Raw genomic sequence first — 21,632 nt, 5'->3', positions numbered from 1 at the left:
TGGTAATTATAATTCCTAAATATTTTACTTTGTTATTTGTAGTCCAAATTCTTTTAATTGTTCTATATCATTGTCTTTTATATTTTTAAATATCATTTTGGTCTTCTGGTAATTTATTTTTAGACCTGCCACTTCCCCATATTCTTTTAAGTCTCCAATCAAAAATTCTATGAAATGCAGGTGTGACTGTAGGTGCAGCCTTGGAATATGCGGGGGATCTGTTCTCGGCCCCCCCCCCCCCGCTGATACGAAAAATTGTGAATAATCAAATCTGTGATTTTCAGCCCCTTTCTCCTGCCAAAGGGGACCTGGTCTGGTCCCCTCCAGGTGACGCTCTGGTCCCCACCAGAAGGCTTTCCGAAGCCTTCAGAGGCAGAGTGCATCCTCCTGTTGCTTCTGCTGGCTTCAGAAAGCCCTCTGGAGGGGACTGGAGCACAGCTCTGATCCCCTTTAGATGGCTCAGGTGGAGCTGAGTCTGGCTGAATTCAGGTCTGGAGGAACCACGTTGAGCCAGATCCATGGCACAGATCCACAGGCTCCACCAGTATGCTGAGCATTGATGAGGACCCACACCTGACCTGACCAAGCCAACCACAACCACTTGTGGCAGTGTCAGCCATTGGGAACCCAGTGCAGTACTCTGTCCTCAGGGCTCCAGGGAACCTGGTGCCAACACTGTTTTCAAACTTATGGATGGTTGTGATGGTGAATTAGAATCTACAGTTCAAAGTAGGGTAATACTTTATTTAGCACTAGCCAAATGAAATATGAAACACCAAATCTTTGAGTCCTATAGAACTTCTAATCAGGCAGTTGGAAAGCAACAGAACAGGGTGGCAGGCAGAGAAGGAGGGCATTTTGCAATGGTCTTGCACTGTAGTGGTTTGCAATGTAATGATCTTCTGTTTTTGCAGATTTGCATAAGTCTTTGAAAGATGTGAGGCAGTTTCCATAGCTACACATTGCTACTTAGGTAAAGGAAGCCCAAAAGGGCCCTTTTAGGGCTCAATCATGTCAGAGAGCCCACCTGGCAATGCCCAACCCCCTGAACTCAATGCTGGTGGGCAGTGCCAACATGGAGTGGCCCTGGGACAAATCCCTGTGCCGGACCCCCATGGCACCCCCAGATGGAACAGTGAGCACTACTACGGTCTCCAGTACTTAGGGTTCAAGGGTCAGCGTGGTCAGGTGGGCCCTCTAATCGGCTTAAGACCCAATCCTATCCAATTTTCCAGTACTAGTGCAACCATGCCAATGAGGCATGTGCAGCATCCTTTGGTGAGAAAGCAGTCACAGCGACCTCCTCAAGGTAAAGGAACATTTGTTCCCTTACGTTGGGGCTGCATTGCAGCTGCACTGGTGCTGGAAAGTTGGGTAGGATTGGGCCCTCAGTTCTCAGCCAGTGCCCGATCTGAATGACCCCAATGCAGGGTGACCAGATGTCATAATCGCAAAAGACAACAAGGCACCCCAAAATGTAGGACATCCAAGAAAAAATGTAGGACATGACAAAATAAATGCTGATGTGGTTAATTGAAAACTATATTACTTATTGGTAAATTTAAAACCATATTACATATATTTAATTACAAAAAGACTGTGCGCTGCCTGCTGGGGCCCGCTCACAGGGAAAAGGAGGACATTTATGCTCCTTTCCAGGACACATGGCTAAAAGAGAGGACATGACCTGGAAAAAGAGGACATCTAGTCACCCTGCCCCAGTGCCACCCCAGGCACTGTTAGTGGTAGTGTATAGTTGCCATCAGGGGATGAGAGCTAGGTGCCATAGCGGCTCAATGCAGGGTTATGCCCCAAGGTCCCCAGAAACATGGCAACAATTCTGCCATCTCCTAACAGATGAGCTCCCACCACCATAAAAGGAGCAATTTCAGAGACCTGTCACAACCCCATTTTATTATCTCTTTTAATGGGTCTTGGCTTAATGGACACCCATTGTATGTGATCCCATGTAGTTTCAAATAATACATTGCACATACGCATGAAGACAGTATCAAGACTGGGATCCAGGTAAATTATTATTATTATTATTATTAACAGTATTTATATACCGCTTTTCAACTAAAAGTTCACAAAGCGGTTTACAAAGAAAAATCAAATAACTAAATGGCTCCCTGTCCCAAAAGGGCTCACAATCTAAAATGAAAGTTTATTTTTAATTTGTGTGAATTACACAAATGAGTGAATTCCCAAAAATGAGATCCAATGAAAATATATACAAGTCTCCCTCAACTCCTTATTAGTTACATGAAAGAAATTTAAAGACTTTGGCTGTACAAATAAACAAGTGCTTGTTCTTTATTTTAAAAGTAACAAAGAAAAATGTCTTTAAATTAAGAAAATGATATGGAAAGTATTCTGTTCAGCTCCCATGGAAGCTATCATGCTTGTCAGTCTATACCAGGGGTGTCCAAAGTTTTTGGCAGGAGGGCTACATCATCTCTCTGACACTACTTCGGGGGCCGGGGAAAGAAAGAATTAATTTACATTTAAAAATTGAATAAATTTACATGTTTACATAAATGAATATATTAAGGATGAACTTATACGAATGAATGAAGGTCTTGCAATAGCTCAAGGCCTATAAAAGGCCTTGCACAAAGCAAGGCTGGCTGGCCTTTCCTTTGCTGCCACTACTGCATCACAGACATGAAACAGCAAGCAGTCATCCCACAGCTCACGCAAAAAGGTCAAACAGTTGCCTTCACTCTGAGAGCAGTTGTGTCAGGCCAGTGCGGGCTGCAACAAATCTCTGGAGGGCCAGAGGCTCACTGGAGACTGGGGGCTCCCTGAGGGCCGCATTGAGAGGCCTCGAGGGCCGCATGTGGCCCCAGGGCCGGGGTTTGGGCACCCCTGGTCTATACTCTTGTGAGACACTTGCACCAAAGAGGAAGAGCTTTCACTTTTGCAATGTAACTTTGGGCCCAATCCTATCCAACTTTTGAGCTTAGATGCAGCCATGCCAACGGGACATGGTCTGTATCCTGCAGTGGAGGGACAGCAGTGGAAAGTTAGATAGGATTGGGCCCATCCATTACCTTCCACTACTCCTTTATCACCAATTTATCTCTGCAAAATGACAGAGACCTTCTGACATTCAGCAACCTATTGCTCGTGTGAGTGCAATCAGGACACTTAAAGATGCTGATGGAAGTATATGACAACACACATGGCATAGCCAATAAAGGGCCCAAACCTATCCAACTTTCCAACTCTGGTGTATCCATAATGCAGCCCCATGGTAAGGGGACACATGTTCCCATACCTTTAGAAGGCCCTAGTGACTGCCCCTCCACCACAGGATGCAGCTCACATCCCAATGACACAACTGCACCAGCACTGGAAAATTGGATAGGATTGGGCCCAAAGTCACCCAGTTCTTAAATTCTTGAAGTATTCCGTCTACAACACATGAAAATGCTTTATTTTCCAATGCCCAATTCTGGCTTCCTGGCACCTGCTGGAGCAGTGGCACCAAAGCAGCTACTGCTGTACACAGCAGGCACCAAGAGGCCACCAGGAGTTAGAGGAAGGTAAGGCAACCGGTCTTCTTGACTTCTTGATTTTGCTGGCACAGAATCAAGGGCTGTTGAGTATCCGGCAGAGCCTGGCTCTGCTGGTCCCACCCCTTCCCACCCTGGTTACGTCCCATCCATGGCCCTGCCTTCAATCCACCCACCTCCTGTCCACCTGGTGGTTTCACTAACTCCTGGAGGCTGCTTACTCCTGGAGTCTTCCTCCTGCTGGAGCTGGGCCTGGTGACTGATTAGCACCAGCCCAGTGCCAGCACTCCCTGCTCTCTGGGTGCTGTAAACATGCTTTATGACATATTTACAGCACCCAGCTGTAAACTAGCGCTAGGGCTAGGTAAGTATAGGATTGAGCCCTTAGCTGATGGGTCTATTAATAATATCCATACTTCAAATATGGTTTGAAAAGTAGCACAACTGTAAGATATTTCTCAAAACTAAAGAAAATATATTTTAATCATACTGGAAATAAGTATTCTAGAGGGGAATAATGTTATGCAGACTAAAAACTTTAAAGGAAAATGCTTCAGAAAAGAAAACTTAATTTAAAAAAATCATTTTCTGCAGGTTTCAGTGAATTCAGTTCAATGGAATTTTGGAGTGAAACACAAATTATCTAAGCATTCATTTCTGTCTGTTGAATTCTGTAGCTTGACTTTTAGCAAAAGGTAATTTATTTAAACATTCTTGAAAGAAACACATTTTGTAAACAATCAAGTTACAAATAAGCACTCCAGCTTTCTCCTTCAGTATTTTGTTTCTCATTGTATTCTCTCTCAGACCTCTTTCCGACGGACTTGGAGCCTCCATCTAAAAGCAATGCTAAACTAAGCACAGTGGTGTGAGGATCCAGTAATTTCACAAGTGGTATATCTACTTTTCTGTCCTGCAAAATGCAGTTCCGTAGAGTCATAGCTAACATAGAATCTATGCCAAGGGATGAAATTGATGTATTTACTGCTATATCACTTCTGTCTGCACCACTGATCTGGCTCATCAATGACATGATATAATCTTCAGATTTTACTGGAGCTAATTCTGAAAACTTTGTTTGTTCAGAAACTTGGAAATTGCTGCCAAATACTTCTGTAGAGATTGCATGCATGCGGTATCTCAACATTGGATTTTGAGCAATGAAAGTCCTCATGTTCAGTCTAATGACTGCTTGCTGAGGATTGTTCAAGATCAAGCTCCTTTTAAGATATTGGTGAAAATTATCCACTTGCAGGATCTCTAGGCCCTTGGCTTCCAAAAGAGCTTGAAGCGGGTTCTGATTTTGCAGTATTCCAAGGTTCAAGGCACTCCAGTTAATAGATTGTCCTGCAAGTCCACAGTTTCTCCTGTAATGGCAGAAAAGGTCCAGGAAGGAATTGGCGGCAGCATAGTTGGCTTGCATTGCATTTCCAAAAAAGGAAGAAACTGATGAGTAACATACAAAATAGTCGAGATCCTGCCCTTGAGTAGCATGGTGAAGATTGATGGCTCCTGCAACCTTGGGGCTTAAGACTTCCTCAAAGTGAGATATCGTCAGGGCTTCAATCATCCCATCATGTAAAACCACAGCACTGTGGAATACACCCTTGATGGGGCGGTTTGGAAAGAGGTTGCGGATTGAATTGATCGCTCTGGTGACATCAGACCCAACAGTTACATTGCACTGCAGACTGACAATCCTGCTCCAGTCATACCGATTTTGCAAACTACTGATTTGCTGTTGATGCTCAGCATTGGGCTTTCTCCGTGAAAGTATTGCAATGCAACCTCCTCTGTTTTGAGCAATAAATCTCACCGTTTCAAAGCCGAGACCGGTGAGTCCCCCTGCGACTATGTACACAGCATTCTGCTTAAACAGGTGGCCCTTGGCTTCATACACTGGGATGTCAGAGATACAACTGTTGTGCATGTCACCCTTCAGCAAAGCAAGAGGTACAGTTTTGCAAGTGAAACGGGACATCAGAGGGTCTGTGTCCTTACAGTTCTCGGTCTGTTGGAATACTGAACAAGACAAGTTCTTCAGTTGCTTGAGTTGCATTGATTTCATCCAGTGAGAGAAAGACTTATGGGTACGTTTCAGAGATGCTTTCTGAAAAATGCTGGCAAGACTGAGAACATGAATCTTTATATTTTCAGGACAACTTCCCATGAGAGATGTCAGCCGTTCAACTTGGTGGTTTCCACTTACTACCACTACATCCTGGAGCTGCGAAAGTTGTGCCAAAACATCTTTAGGTAATTTTTCCAAGGGAGGCAGGAAAATAAGGGCATTGCAGTGAGCTATACATTGCTCCAGACTGCTGTCAAGTCTTGTACATAGGGCTTTCCAGCCTGCTTTCTGGGCTGACAGTGTAAGCACTTGGCACAAAACCGACTGTGGTTCAGTAGAAATAATGCCTAAAGATCCACTCCGTTTTAGCTTTGGTAACATTTGATGCAAAATTTCCCAGGCAATCCTGAAGAAAGACACACAAGGTACAGTTTTAAAGCATGGAAATTTCTGAGTGTTAAAACACACAGTGTCAGGGAGATTCAGTCTTGAAGATGCAACAACCGGATAACAGGAGATAATATGATCTCCCACCTTGAGCTGTTCCACTTTGCAACCTGCTGCCACGACTGTCCCACTGAAGTCGAGGGCCATAAGCTGATGCTTATCAATTGTCTGTGACTTCCAATATAACGTATTTCCAAAGTTCCAGCTGGAAACGCTAACAGGAAAAAAGTCTTCAGAATGGATACTTATTTTTTCAATTTGCACTTGCACGCTGTGGTTCTCCAGAGGAGCAGGACCATTGTCAGTCCATTCAGCAAATACATCTCTCACTTCATTAGGCTCCGAAGTATAAAGAGAGAACTGCTCAGTGTTTTGAAGAGGCCGTGAACGACAACTGTGGGATGTGCCGCTAATTTGGGTGTGTCTGATTTCAGAGGTGTAAATTCTCCCCTGATCAATCCACACTTCAGGATATTTCTCTGCTTCATATTCTACTAAAACATCTGCTAATGTTGAGATGTCTGTTGTGCTTGTGGAGCTGAGATCAATCATCTGAAATGTGATTTCAGAAGCCTCCATCGTGCAGGTCCGTGCCATGCCGTACAAAGCAAAGCCAGGGTTAATGTGGTCTACATTCTTGTCTGTTGTCCTGTAAGTGATTATTGTGATGGAACAATGACTCATTTTCTCTCTCAAGGCTATGATAAGTTGTCGAAAAGCTTCACAGCACATGGATGAATGTGCAACCACACTGTCTGGATTGTTCTCTTTCAGCCTTTGAATTCCCCACAGAAACAAAACATCACTATAGCCCTGTACTTCCAGCTTAATTCTGTCCTGCGCTGCTGATTCTGGGCTTTTGACTTCCATTAATTTTTCCCACTCATCATACATAAAAAACGTAGAATCTTTATGCAAATATCTTTTTAGCTGCCGAGATACCCCATTTTTGTCAGCAAACACAGCAACCCTAGGGGCTTCTCCTGACTTTTGCATCATCTGAGAATGGGAGATCTCCTTCCACTTACTTTCAAAAAGTGAATTGGTTTCTTGCACGGATGTCTCCTTCACAAAAGTGATCCCAGCACGTTTTATCTCAACCAAAACAGAACCGTGTTTATCTGTGAAGCATCCGCAGAACTCCAAGTAGTTCTCAGTAGATTTGTTTGTTTTTAAATATATCACAATTTCTTCTTCCAATGGTCTCACAATTACAAGGCTGCTTATTCCAGAAGGAAAGCCTATACGATGCTTGAATGTTTTTGCAATCATAACCACTGTCATTTGCAGAAAACTGTCTAAGAGTACTGGATGGATAAAATACTCATGCATTTCTTCTGTGGTCTGTTTGTTCACCTTCATGATGGTTATAGCTTCTTTCAGTTCTTCACAATAAAAAACATCTCCAAGCTGCTTAAATGTTGAACCATACTGGAATCCAGCAAAAGACAGTGTTTCATAGATCTCATCTCTGCTTATGAGCAATGTGCAGCGTTGCAGAACATCTTTAATGCAAATGCTCCTTTCTTCCAAATACATTTCTGGATTCCTTGTGACTTGTCCTGATGCAAAAACGGCCCCTGATGAAGAGAACACTTTGAAATCTTGTACTGCTTCTTGTGATTCCACTTTTACCTTCAATTCATGAGAACTTTCACTCAAAACACATGGTGATGTAAACTTTATGCTCATCTGGCACATACTTAAGGGTGTTTTTGATCTTGAAGTACTCATCACAGCTGCCAGAGCAAGTTCAACAAAAAAGGCACCAGGAACAAGAGGGACACCATTGTGCTTGTGTTCATACAAATATGGTGTTAGGGCCTGAGAGATCGAAGACTTCAATTCTGTGTTGTCATTGCTAACACTCAGAGCTAAAGGATGATGAAAGTTTGCAGCTTCTTGATCTTGCTGGGTGCGATACTCCAAGTAGGATGTGATGCTCTTACGTTCAAACTGATACCTGGGATAGCTGGACGGCACACTTTGATATCCATCAAAGAGGTGCTTCCAATCTGGATTGAACCCCAATTCAAAAAGGCCTTTCGCAAGCGTGAGAAGGGTCTCATATTCTCTGTTAGTTTGCAAAGAAAGAAACACTTCTCTTTCCTTCCCTAATGTTTCAGTTACGTATCTCCGTAGTGCTCCTTGGGGACCGACTTCTATAAACACAGCATTTTCCTTGTCCTTCACGGAAGTCATTAAGGCCTTTGCAAAAAGAACAGGATCCCGAACTTGCCTTGCCCAGTAACTGCCCATGAGAAATTCATCTGAGACTACCTTCCCCGTCACTGTTGAAAACACCTCCAGCTCAGGCTTCTGTTTCTCCAAAACCAGTAAGCTTTCTTCTATCTCTTGCAGTATTGGATCCATCATCTGGCTGTGATATGCAGCCGGCACATTTAAAGCATGAAGAAAAATGTTTCTTTCTCTGAAGTGTTCACCTAACTCTGTCTGAAGGGCACTGATGGAATCTGCGTCTCCCGACAACGTGCAGGACTGAGGACTGTTAAAGGCTGCAACACAGACCTTGCCTGAGTATACTCCAAGGGCCCCAGACACTTCTTCCACTGGGACATTACCTATGACCAGCATCCTGCCTCCAGTGACTGTAGTCTGTAGCCTGCTCCTGTGATGGATGACTTTGATGGCGTCTTCCAGGGAAATATAGCCAGCGCAATGGGCAGCAGCTACCTCGCCAACTGAATGGCCAACAACAGCTGCTGGTGTAATTCCCCAGTATTGCAGAAGGGTGACCAAGGCCACCTGCAGCATAAAGAGTAAGGGCTGGGCAATCTCGGGCCTGGTCAAACCCTCATGTTCACTTCCTGCTAATTTCAGGAAGTCAATGGGAGAGTATTTCTGAAAGAGTCTTTCAATTTCCTGACATTTGTCTCTAAAGACTGGCTCAGTCTTTAGCAAGGCTGCAAACACCCCTTTCAAATTCAGCCCATTACCAGAGAACACAAAAACCAGTTGCGGAGGCCTCTTTGCTGGAACAATTTCTACTCCAGCTGCAGATGTAAGTTGTTGTTCCAGATGCTGGAGAGAGGACGCCACAAAGGCTTTTCTGCACTTGTGGTTTCTGTGGCTTCTTCTGCATGCAGAGGTATAGGCCAGGCTTGGGAGGGTTACTGAGCCACCTGCACTGATGTGCCTAGCAGTGTCTTCCATTGTCCTTCTGAGAGAACAGCCTGAAGCTGCAGAGATGACAAACAGCTCAACAGGTCTTTTGACTGGAGGAAGAACCTGGGTTTGCTTAACCTGCCGGACAACCACATGGGCGTTAGTCCCGCCAAATCCAAAACAGTTGATCCCGGCTAATCTGCCCAAGTCGCCAGAGTCATCCCACCTCTCGACCATTGTGGGAATGGAGAGATTTAATTCCTCTGTATTTATGCTGCTGTTGGTCTCCGAGAAGTGCAAGGATGGAACGATCTTCCCATGGTGCATCATCAGGAGCACTTTGATTAGCCCAGCTGCCCCAGAAGCGGACTCCGTGTGTCCAATGTTCCCTTTAACTGAGCCCATCTTGAGAGGGGGCATGTGAGGAGACCTCTTTTTGCCAATGACATTGCCTAGGCTTTCTGCCTCAGTGGGATCTCCTATAGGAGTTCCAGTGCCATGTGCTTCAATATACTGCAGTGCCGATGGATCAACGTGAGTTGGGTAAACGCTGAGCAGGAGATTTTCCTGTTGCTCTTGAGATGGTTTGGTGATTGGAGTGGCAGATCTTCCGTCCTGGTTAACTGCACTGACGCTGATGACACCCCATATTTTGTTGAAGTCTTCTTGTGCCTGTTTGGAAGGAAAAATAAAATGACATTGATCAAGACTGTGGCACAATGGAAATGGCAAAGAAACTCCCAGGAAAGCTCTTTTATGAGTTGTCACAAGTCCTTTAATTTCTTGCAAAGTTTAGTAATAATCCTCTTATCAACTAATTACAAGTGTAAGACTGTGTGCAATTAATCATAGATTACACAAGTAAATGGAATATATACTTTGCCTGAAAATGTGCATTGACAAACCAAGACAGTGGGTGTATTTTTCCTGTTTGCTTTTTTTGTTTCTGCAGTAGAGGCAGAGGTTTATAATGTAAAATTGCTTGTCTACTAAGCTTCTATAGGAGCCCAGTCCTAGGCTTAATGCTGGCATGCACTGTTGCACCCTACTGCACCCTACTGCTGGGCGAGTGCCAGTGGTAACCCAGCACTGGCTGGTGCCAGGCTACTACGGGGCGGGCACCCGACCTCCACCATGCAGCAGTCATGCAGACCGCCAAGCAGCGGAGAGGTAAGTGGGGGCGTGGGGGGAGGTGGGGAGGAGGCGTTCCGGGGAAGGGGGAGGCAAGCAGAGGGCGGGCAGAGGATAGGGAGGGGGCATGTTGGGGAGGCAGGGAGAAGGCGGGGGAGGCGTGCCGAGGGGAGGAAACGGGGATGGAGGGAGGCGGGACCGGTGAAATCCAAAGCCTTTGTGTAGGGCTTGCTGACTTACATGGAGGCTCTTGTTTCACTGCCCACCTTTGGGTTGGTGGAGAATCAAGTAGCCCCATTGTGGGGCTACTGCACTTACCCAGGGGAAGGGGACAAAAGTCCCCTGCTTCCAGCGTGCCCATGCCTTGAGCATGCAGCATGCAGCGGCAGCCATTTTTGGTGCCACTGCAGCCATGCGCCCCAGGCAGCTCAGGATTGGGTTGTAGGTCTCTCTGTTTACACTTCTTGTGTTTCTGGTTCCTGCCTTTTATGCTAGACCAACCTGATGGTATCCTGTTCTTTTACACAATTGACAATTGCCTTTAGATGTCATGTGTAAGACAATACAGAGCTAGATAACTTTATAGTAATTTGGTCTTTCATTTCAGAATTTTGATGCTGGTTCTATAAACACTACGGCACCTTCTTTAGTGGTTTCAGTAAAACGACACCGCAGCCTTCTCCTCTTCCGTAGCCATCTGCCGCCTTGGAAAAAGGTTTGCTCAGCCCATCAGGAGAGATCATTTTGGCTTTGCACAGGGATACAAAGGTGCGGGGATCTATGATGCAGTTCACTCCTCCGCAAAGTGCTGCTTCACAGTCACCTATAGGAAAATGAAATTATTTTTCAAATTTCAGTTATTCTGAATTCTCTGTGTTCATCTGGGTCTAGTTCAAAGTGGTTGTTTGAATATTTGAAGCCCTAAATAGTTGGGGGTCTTACAGGTGGATCCTACAGGGTCTTGACAACAGCAAGATTGGATACTTATACAGTATTGGCATTGGCATTAAAAAAAAAAAAGATTACATGGAGTTATCCAAGTAACAACTGCTTTGAAATTCAGCTTCAAATCCAGTATAAGCTGGATCTTCAAACAGCAAATCCAGTATAAGCTTTGGATCCAGCTTCAAATCCAATAAGTCAAGATCCAATAAGTTCTTGAAATAGTTTAGGTTTATTCACTACAGGCCTCTAAGGCTTTTCATATGTGGCTTAGGGACCCTTTCCATCTGGGAGAGCCAGCGTATTATCTGCACATACAATGAAAACTAGGCAACAATCATAGAATCAAAGGTTGGAAGTGGCCCACAAGGTTATATAGTCCAACCCCTCCGCCTGTAGCAGTAACTCCTCTGAGAGCATCTCTAGCAGGTGCCTGGCAGGTCTCTGCTTGAAGTTCTCTAGTGAGGGAGAATCTACCACCTCCCTCAGCTATCTGTTCCACTGCTGAACTGCCCTTCCCATCAAGAACTCATTCCTGATGCCACACAAGCTACACGTGCTGCACTGTTGCTATTTTTCACTAGCTACTTCTAACCATTCTAGCAGCCTTTAAAAACATGGCATTGGGAGTGTCTGGCTCCTGGCTAACTTGGTTTTTATCCTAAGTTTTCTTATTGGCATTACTTTTTATGACATCAGTTAGGACAAATGATTTTGTATTTTATTGTATGAACGAAGCATAAAAGTTACTGGAAAGCAGTGATTGTCTGTTCTTGTGACAAATGAAATTCCAAGAAAACATTGCCCATAAATACCAAATTACAACAAATGTTATTAGTTAAGAAATTAGGCACCTTGTTTGATCGCGTTTAAGGCACAATGCAATGCATAAAAGAAGGATGAGCAGGCAGTGTCAATGGCAAGCGATGGTCCAGTCAGATTAAAAGTGTATGAAATTCGGTTAGCATTTATGCTCACTGCTACCCCAGTGCCATCATAATGATTCATATGTGTCACTGCTCCACTGGAAACAATCTCATAGTCACGATTCATCAGACCTGAAAATAGAAAAGATGGGCTTCACGCTAACATGAGATGGTCAGGGAAGATGTGATCCCTTCACTACATCACCCCCAAACTTCCAGAACACTGAGCTGCTGAAAGTAAGTGCTGCACAGGATGAAACCCGCCCTCAGGATGCCTCTGGTGAGTGAGAGATCAAAAGAGTCTGCTGAAATTTGGAAACAAGGCCAACACAACCCCTCCCCACCTCTCCCTAAAGCCAAAGTGGCACCCACATAATCTAAGATTCCTTGATCTAGCTATTTTTTAAACTGTGCAGGTCTGAGCCTCAAAACAAAATGATGGCACTGCTGCAACTCATCTGAATCTACGTCATAATCTACTTTTGAACCCTCACCCACCTGATCCAAACATTTATAGATTTTGACTTAATGATTTGACTTAATGAAACATTTTTCTCCTGACTTTTCTTAGTCAATGTGATTACACACTAATTGATTCAAGATGCAAAGACTGTAACCCACCAATAAAAACCCCTATTTTGGTGCCACTGATGTCCTCTGTGGGTATTCCTGCATCCTCTAGTGCTCTGTAGGTGCACTCCAGGAGTAGCTTTTGCTGAGGATCCATACGTGCAGCTTCCATATCATGGATACCAAACAGCCTGTTGTCAAATGTGTTGAATCTGTTGAATGTGTTGAAAAGGACAGATGGTTACACGTCTGTTGCAGTGACCCTTGGGGGAGCAACCAAGCCCCCGGGCTAGGTTGCTGGATAAGTGCAGGAAAGAATCAGGGAGCCAAGGAAGGACGAGAGTCAGACTTTTAGATTCAAAGCAGAGAGAGAGAAAAGCTGATTCTACTAGCCTCCTCCTGCGTTTTTATTGTACTTGCAACATTAACAGCTACATTCAGTTCTCAGATAAGGCCACATTAGAATCTCATACAGGGGTGAGAACAATGGGTGCTTCTTCACAGAGTGCTGTATCAGCTATTGTCACATTTCAGCCTGGGAACTAGCATCTCTGTCGGTTTGCCGTAACAAGGGGGGGTTTGCCCGCAATTGCCATATTACCAAGGCTTTCTGTGTGCTTCTGCTTAAGCACTTAAAAACACCACACGTCCACACAAGGAGTACTAAATATTGTTTAATGAAGGTATACCCCACCACATATAGTGAACTTCCAAGTCAGTTCACAAACAAAAATGCATCAGATAAACATAGAAAATTCCTAACAGTACACCCTTATCTTTGACTTACATTCTTTGGGTAAAGACAGCATCTCTGGTTGAGCTGGTTGAGTTCAAAGATAACCAGGTGTAGAAAATCTATGTTGAGGTCATACTACACTTGCACCAGCATAGTGACTACGAGTCCAATCCTGAGCTCGGTGCTATAAGGCATGTTTGCGGGCCTTAGCACTGGTGCTCTGCCAGTCGTAGCCCAGCACTGGGCAAGCACTGGAGCTCTGCTGCTCAGTGGTCACACAGACTGTGGAGCAGTGGTAAGGTAGGTGGAGGCAGGGAGGAGGCGTTGCGGGGCAGGGGGAGGTGGAGGGAGAACAGGGAGAGGGTGGGGAGGAGGCGTTCTGGGGGAGGGACTGGGGAGGGAGGGAGGCGGGACCGGTGGAGCTTTTCTCCACTGGATCCTGAGCCTTCATTTTGGGCCACCAGCCCGACACGGAGGCTCAAAATTCTACGCTGACCCAAGGGTCGGTGTGGAGTCAAGTAGCCCCATTGCGGGGCTACTTGGCTTACCTGGGGGAAGAAGACGAAAGTCCCCTTCTCCCAAGGAGCCGCCGACCGTGCCTAAGAGGCATGCAGGATGCAGCGGCAGCCATTTTCGGCGCCGTTGCAGCCCTGAGCACTGGGAGCTCAGGATTGGGCTGTACATCAGTAATACACCACTGGCAGAAGGGGCAAAAATGGGCAATGTTGGGAGGAGTGGGGTATAGTAAGGAAATTATGGTCACCCACAGGTCAATCCAACCTCCCCAGCAGTAGGTTAAAAACACTTCAATTGGTGCTAATGGCATGGTCCCTAATAATTGCTCCCCCACTTCCTCTTTCCTCATCCCTGCAGATCAACCGAAAACAGAACTCTGAGTAGAGAAATATAGGGTGCAATCCTAACCCCTTATGCACTGACATAAGGGCAATGAAGCTCCAGGGTAAAGGAACAAACATTCCCTTACTTTGAGGAGGCCTCTGTGAGTGACACCCAACTGCAGGACGCAGCACATGTCCCTTTGGCTGGAAAGCACTGACATAAGGGGTTAGAATTGCGCCCATAGTCCCTCAACTAACTCACTGCACCCTCAAATCCAGAGAACATAAAGCACTTATTTGAAGAGGGGAACACTTTTGACAATTTGTACAGAAGAAGAAATTTCAACTTGATTGCTGCTTTCTTTGACACACAACACTGATTGGTGAATGGTAGCTGAACTGCCACGAATGCTGCGGATTGGCTGTTGGTGCTGCTCTTTCACATTTTTTTTCTTCTGCTATTCTCTGCTGCTTGGAGTGCATAGAGACAGGGGCAGCCCATCCATAAGGTGAGGTGATGTGGATTGCATCAGCAATTGTGGGGGGTGGGTTTGGGGTGTCTTTTACCCTGCATCTGCCACCACTGCCACCTCTCTCCAGCTTGCTGCAGACACAAGCCACGTTGATCCACTTTCTGTCCAAAAAGTATGCAGAAAGCAGTTCAGTGCAGAACTTCTGGTTTTATTTACAGGTGCCATGTGAATGAAAGAACTTCATCCACAGAGCCCCTTTGAAGTCCCACATTTTTATATGAAAGCACTTGAATCCAAAAATCCATAATACCTGATTAAAAAACAGTAATAAAGTAGCAATAAATATAAGTCATTCAATAAACCTGGAATGCCGTGTGAGACAGGTGAATCTGTCTTTTCAAAACACATAAAGATGCATAAATGTCAGGCAACTCTTGCCTTCAACTCCATCTTCCCTCTATGGGAAAAATCTGGAGCCTGGACAATACCATCAGCTGCCAAACATCAATCTAAGATCAGAGCACCTTTGACACAGCATGGTCAAAATATACAGGATCAGGCCTTCTCAGTAGTAGTGCCCCAATTGTGGAATTTTCCTCCCCTTAGAATTAAGACCAACTCCCTTTTAGCAGGGCCTTAAGGCCTTTTTATTTAGAATGGTGTAATTGCTTTTAATATTTTATTACTGTGAAATTTTAAACTTTGTGGTCACTTACTGGAAATGGCCCAGTTACAAAGTCACAAACTTTGATTGCTCTTACTGGGAGAAAGGTGTGGAATAAATTCTTTAGATGAATGAATGAATGAATGGGAAAGATAACTCTTTGAGAGGAAAAGATAATTCTTGATTTCAGACCCTTCAGGGCTGCCTAGCTCATGTGTTTTCACTGATTATAGTTTACTTGCATGGAAATGCCATTGTAACATTGCCCTAGGGACCGAGGGCATCCAGGGTCTTTTGGGCAATGGGGATTGCAGTTTACACCATTCCCAAGCTTAAAGGCAATAAGATTAGGCTGTTAGAGTCCAATCCTATCCAACTTTCCAGTACTGATGCAGCCCTACAGTAAGGGAACAAACGTTCTCTTACCTTGAGTAGTCCTCCTTGACTGCTCCCCCACTGCAGGATGCAGCGCATACCCTATTGGTACGGCTGCATCAGTGCTGGAAAGTTGGATAGGACTGAACCCTTGATTCCCTCCACTAGGAAGACCGGAAGTCTAATGTGCCTTTTGGGATTACTCTTATCTGTGGATAAAAGTTATATGTATGTATTTATTGGATTTGTGTGTGCTGCTGTGCCATAAAACAACCAAAACAGAATACTAATAAGATAATAAAACATCAATACTAAATAACAGCATGAAAAACAAGACATGGGGACCAAAAAAAGTTCAGAAAATCACACCAAGTACAGCAGAAAAAAAGCTATTATGCAAATCATGTTTGGGTAAAAAAGGTTTTAGCACCATAGCAGAAAGCAGGAGAAACAAGGCCCAGTCAATAACAACAAAAGAAAAAAGAAAACTTCTAATTATATAATTTTTGATTTCAGTAGACACAACCATTTCAAAGGAATATATATATTATTTCTTTCTAAGCAATTTTTATTTGTCATTAACTTTGCCTGTGCCTTCATGGTAAACACTGTCTGGCCCAGTCAAACAAGGCATGATCATTATTAGTCTTACCCATCAAGAAGTGCAGCACGTGTAGTGAATATTTTCCCTGGTTTGTTGGGGTCTGGATCATACCACTTCTGGGTGTCAAATCTTTCCGGGGGTATTTCTACTGTACAGTTTCTGCCTTCTACCAACACTTTCCAGAAATTGTCAATTCCTTCTCCTGCAGCAAGATTTAACATATTTGTTAGCTACCTATGTTCTCAGTATTTGAGGGAGAGGGAACTACCATTTTGCATATATATCTATTTCTCTTGAAAACAGTGGAACTCAGCCACAGTCAACAATCTCCTATTACAATGTTTCTGAAACTGCGAGTCAGGACCCACTAGGTGGGTGATAAGCCAATTTCAGGTGGGTCCCCATTCATTTCAATGTGTATTTTATTTTTGTTAGACTTGATGCTACCGTGGTATGTGACTGCATTTGGGTAAATGTATTTGGGTAAATGTTACAGATCTATACTTTAACAGGCTACTATGTATATAACAATGATTTAACAATGTATATAACAATGATTGTCAATGGGGCTTACTCCCAGGTAAGTGTGGATAGGATTGCACACCATCACCCTCAACGTAATTACTTCTGCGCAGCTGCCTCTTCTGTTCCCCCTTTGAAAACAAGGGGGAATGGAGGAGGCAGCCGAGGCCCCCATGGAGCCTTCCGCGCTGTGGGGGTCTCCATGACAGCGGTCTGGGGCTGCTTCCAGCGGCCCCAGACCGCTGTGCAGTGGAGACCTCACGCGGAAGTCCCCGTGGGGCCGGGAAGCAGCACGCGTCTCCTCTGAAGTTGGAGGGGGCGCGTGCCGCTTCCCCTGCGCCACAGAGAGACGCCCTCTGAAGCATAGGAGGGGTGACCCGTGCCGGGAGACCTGCCCTGCACTTGGGAGGGATGCCCTCTGAAGCGCAGGAGTGGTGACCCCTCCGACTTCAGAGGGGGCGCGTGCCACTTCTGTTCTGCCTCTGAGAGATGCCCTCAGAGGTGGAGCAGGGGCACCCAGGAGCGCTCCTGGGAGACAGTGTCTTGGTGCCAACTGGGCCGCCCCCCTCCCTCTGTCAGTGCCTCTCTAGGGCACCTGCCTCCTATCCTCCTATAAAAGAGGAGGGGAGGGGCGGCTCAGTTGGTGCCCAGGCGCTGACGGAGAGGCAGCAAGTTGCCTCTCCACAGCGCTTCTGTGTGTTCCTCCTGGGGGGGTGGGGGCAGGGCGAGGGGAGGCTCTGAGACACACCTGGAGGGTTGGCGCTCAGGGCATTTGCCCTGTTTGCCCCCCCAGGTATGCCAGTGATCTCTAATATATTCATTTATGTAAATTTAGTCAAATTTGAAATGTAAATTGATTCTTTTCCCCCCAGTCCTTTACACAGTGTCAGAGAGATGATGTGGCCCTCCTGCCAAAAAGTTTGAACACTCCTGCTCTATGCCATCAATATTCAGATGTCAAGATGATGTTCAAGAAACCACATGGTCTTCTTCTGAGCTTTTGGGTGGTACTCATGGATCATCTGTGCTCTGCATCGCTTGGTTTGCATCACATTTTAAGTCTGAACCAGCAATTATGAAAAGCATAATTGTGGATAACACTCTTTCCCAGGTGAACAATAGAGTGTAGCTGATGTAACAAAATGGCTCACAGCTTACAGACTGCTTCTGACAGGATCCTTGATGTGTGTGCATGTTCCTCCAGTCTTGAATCATCAGTAAATCACCATGTTGCTTAATAATTCCAATTTCTACCTAATCTCCACTACCTCTTTCATGACTTACCGCTAGACTGAGCTCTTTGATATCTCTGCCTAGGATTGGCAATTTCATGTAGCAATTATGGAAGCTTACCTCCAGGAAAATGGCACGCTATCCCTACTATCGCTACCTCGTCTTCAGACTTCATTTTCTCACATGTATTCTGCAACTGCAAAATAATTATAAAATAATTGTGTGTCTTGTCTAAGCATCTATTTATTTAATCTTGTATAAATATAGTCAGGTGGAATCTGAATGATATACACCTACATTCATTCATATGCAAAAACATCTGATCCATAGAGACTGCCATCCTATGAATATTGACCTGGAAGTGAAGATTGTGGAACACAGTGAGCATGTTTCTGAGGACATATGCACAGTGTCAGGCTGTCAACTAGGTTAGAATGTGTGAGTGCAAAAGACATGCTCACATCAACATAGCTAGGCTGAGCTTAATTCCCATCAGTTTACTCTTAGATCCTCTGAGTTGCCCTAGTAGCTACCCTAATAGTATTCTTAATTTTTTAAATCATGTCAACTGTCACTGGCGTTTTCTCCAGTTAATGCATACTGCTTGTGACACATGTTCCAATACCATCTAATATGTGCAAGTAACCATAAAAAAAAAATTATGGCTGTGATGTTTTCCAAATGTCCTTATCAATTGCTATTAATGTGCCAATTCAGTATACTAATAAAACCACAAGAGAGCTATTGATATTTATACTCAGTGATTTTTGAATTCCAGTGCACAGGACACTCTTTTTTGTTGCTCTTGGGAAGCAAACTCAACCATGTTGTATTCAACTGTTGAATTGAGCTCAACTTGCCAACCCTCACAGTTGATCCTGGGTGACATGTATAACAATGCCTGCTCCATATGAACTTATAGAGGTGAAGAGTACAGGGGTAATGGATCCAGTAGAAACAGTTCTGCTTTTATCCCTCTCTTCTGGCATGTGGTGGGAGGGTCCAGAGGTGCAACTAGAAGAGGTGCAGATCATTTCCTGGTTCTCCCCAGAGGAGGAGGCGCTGGAGGTGCCACAGGAGAAGGAACAGGGCGCACAAAGCCACCAGTGCCTCCTCCTCTGAAGAGAACACAGAAGTGACTGCCTTGTGTGTTGCGCCCCTCTAGCAGAGGAGCAGGTACTCCTCAGGCTCCAATGTAGTTATACCTCTGAGAGGGTCGATTAGACATCTGGAAAGAAGCAAAGAGCAAGCAGGTGGAAGATACACTGTTGCTCAAGGATCCACTGTATATGCACATAATTTTGTTGCCTGTTCTCCTTGCAAGCACACTGTGCGCATGCATTCACAAAATGCTCATTTTTGTTATGCAGTTGCTGTGCAGGATCTAGTAACTATCTAGTGCTGTGCAGGATCTAGTGTGCTCCTACAACTATCATGTCTATTGCAGCAAGATCAGAACATTAAACCAGAATATTCTGTCTCAAGAACAGTGTGCTGCGCACACCCATATCCCCACAGCCTATCTTTTGGTTCTTTGGAGTGCCAGGTATACTGTGATTGTAGAAGTGTGGCAAATCTAGTTTGATTAATGCCTGTTCATCACCTGTTACAAATTACACATTTCTCCTCCTCCTCTCCATGCTCACACCATTGAAAAATTTAATTTTACTTCTTAAGAGCTTCAGCGTTTCCCCATTATATCAACTGAATGGAGGGAGGAGGGATGAACAATTACTTTACCTCCCCCTCCTTTTAGCCAATACTGTAAGCTCTTTTTAGCTGATGGTGCCTCCTTCCATGTTCCTCAACCAGTCTCTTCATCACACTGAGAACAGCAGGACTGTAGTAGCTTTTCCCCACACTTGGTAGGTAAAAGTGCAGTGGCAGTACACTCTCCTGCTGGTTCAAGGCATTTAAAGGAACATGCAAAGTCTCCCAGTGAGGCAAGAGCAACTCAACACTTGAATGCATGCATTTTTCACTGTTTGACCCTTTCAGATACATTGATGGAAGCTTTAACTACAAAAGGACTGGATCCCTGCCTGCAAGTACTTTTAAAGAGACAAGCAGCAAATACTTGATGTATACAGTTTTCATAACTGACAAGGATGTGTGGGTCTTTTGTACTCAGTACCTTGTATATGCAATTCAATTTGTTGTGTGAGGAGCTGCCCAGTGGCTTCTAGGCTCAGAAGTTTTAGAGGAGGCCAGTGGGACCCTAGAGCAAGTGAGGGAGGCTGCATGTCCCCAACTGATTGAATGAATTGACTTGAATCTGCCACCATTGCACCTCAGTTCCCTCAATGGTGCATGAGAGGCCACCATGGTAGGTGGTGGTATTACCTTAGCTTGGCTTCTGTCCTTGTGCTCTACAAAGCTGGGCAAGGGCAAACCACCCCCCTTATTCAAGGTAGCGCCTCAGCTTGTTCTGCTCAAACCCACAGATCACAGATAGGCTGCAGTGGTAGCTGTAGGACTCTGGATCAAACTTTAAAAATTTAAATATAATTTGAAAATAGAAAAAAAAATCCTTAAATATGTAAAAAAAAGTGTGGAAAAAGTGTGAAAAAGTGTGACATATTCTCAAATGTTTGTGAATATAAATGAGTTGCCAAAGGTTATAGAACATCCACTCAATATAATGCACTTCAAGCAAACTTTTCCAGTGTGAGTCTATTTCAAGTTTATTCAGATGTAAGTCCCACTTTGTTCAATTTGGCTTACTCCCAGGCTGACTTACTCCCAGAGTAACTTTCCAGAACAAAGGAAAGTGTGTGTAGGATTTCAGCCTTACAGTGCAATCCTATGCATGTCTACTTAGAAGTAAATCCCTGTGTTCAGTGGGGCCTACTTCCAGGAAAGCATGCATAAGATTGCAACCTTGATCTATTTCATCCTACTTCAGTCTTGCATTCTGATGCTTCTCTATTTCAACATATGCTTCTTTCATGAAACCACCAGGATCCTAAGCTAACATACCAAATGCTATAATGTGGCATAAAAAGCTACGACAGTAGTCACTGGATCATATCACAATTACATTAATCAGTTGGTTAAGGCTCTGTATAACAATTTCACTTGTGGTCCAAAAATCGTCTAATATAAATTAGTAGTAAAGAAGAACTTACCTATTCAAAAAATAATTCTGCCAAGGCAAATAATAAAATAAAGAGAAACAACTATTCTTTAAGCTAGCTCCATCTCCAATATAAGTACTCTGACTGATTTGGTAATACCTGTAAGCATTTCACAGGAAATTCCTTGTTCTTGAAGACTGAATCACCTGCTGCTTGTGCTGAACTGGCATTTGCTACATATATACTAGAGCCTACTTCATGTGATAAAAGTTTATTGCACCATTATTTTTTTCTTATGAGTCATGCAGGAAACTATATACAATCCCAGATGGGAATGCAAGCATGTGAAGGTGTGCACAGCAGTCTAGAGAAGGC

General features: G+C 44.4%; 1 protein-coding gene across 1 annotated transcript; it reads right to left on the bottom strand.

Annotated features, from left to right (window-relative positions):
* Nucleotides 1-4,266: 4,266 nt before the first annotated feature.
* Nucleotides 4,267-18,355, bottom strand: LOC136651319 (phthioceranic/hydroxyphthioceranic acid synthase-like). The gene is made up of 6 exons (XM_066627595.1): nt 18,301-18,355; nt 16,474-16,627; nt 12,786-12,946; nt 12,093-12,296; nt 10,938-11,119; nt 4,267-9,837 (listed from the first exon to the last, which is right to left on the bottom strand). The coding sequence occupies exons 1-6, from the start codon at nt 18,353-18,355 to the stop codon at nt 4,267-4,269; spliced, it is 6,327 nt and encodes a 2,108-aa protein (XP_066483692.1).
* Between the last annotated feature and the right edge of the window lie 3,277 nt (nt 18,356-21,632).

This window comes from Tiliqua scincoides, chromosome 5 (assembly GCF_035046505.1).
Source record: "Tiliqua scincoides isolate rTilSci1 chromosome 5, rTilSci1.hap2, whole genome shotgun sequence".
In the NCBI taxonomy this organism is placed as follows: Eukaryota; Metazoa; Chordata; class Lepidosauria; order Squamata; family Scincidae; genus Tiliqua; species Tiliqua scincoides.
Note: the sequence above shows the minus strand (reverse complement) of the source record. Positions and strands in the feature narration are given on the sequence as shown.

Bases quoted from the DNA above. Each gene is read 5' to 3' on its own strand.
- LOC136651319 (XM_066627595.1), bottom strand. From the start codon at position 18,355: ATGAAGTCTGAAGACGAGGTAGCGATAGTAGGGATAGCGTGCCATTTT. The intron at 12,297-12,785 runs GTGGGTTACAGT...TTCTATTTTCAG, and splicing joins CAAAATAGGGGTTTTTATTG to GTCTGATGAATCGTGACTAT. The intron at 9,838-10,937 runs GTGCCGTAGTGT...CCTTCCAAACAG, and splicing joins TACTGAAACCACTAAAGAAG to GCACAAGAAGACTTCAACAA.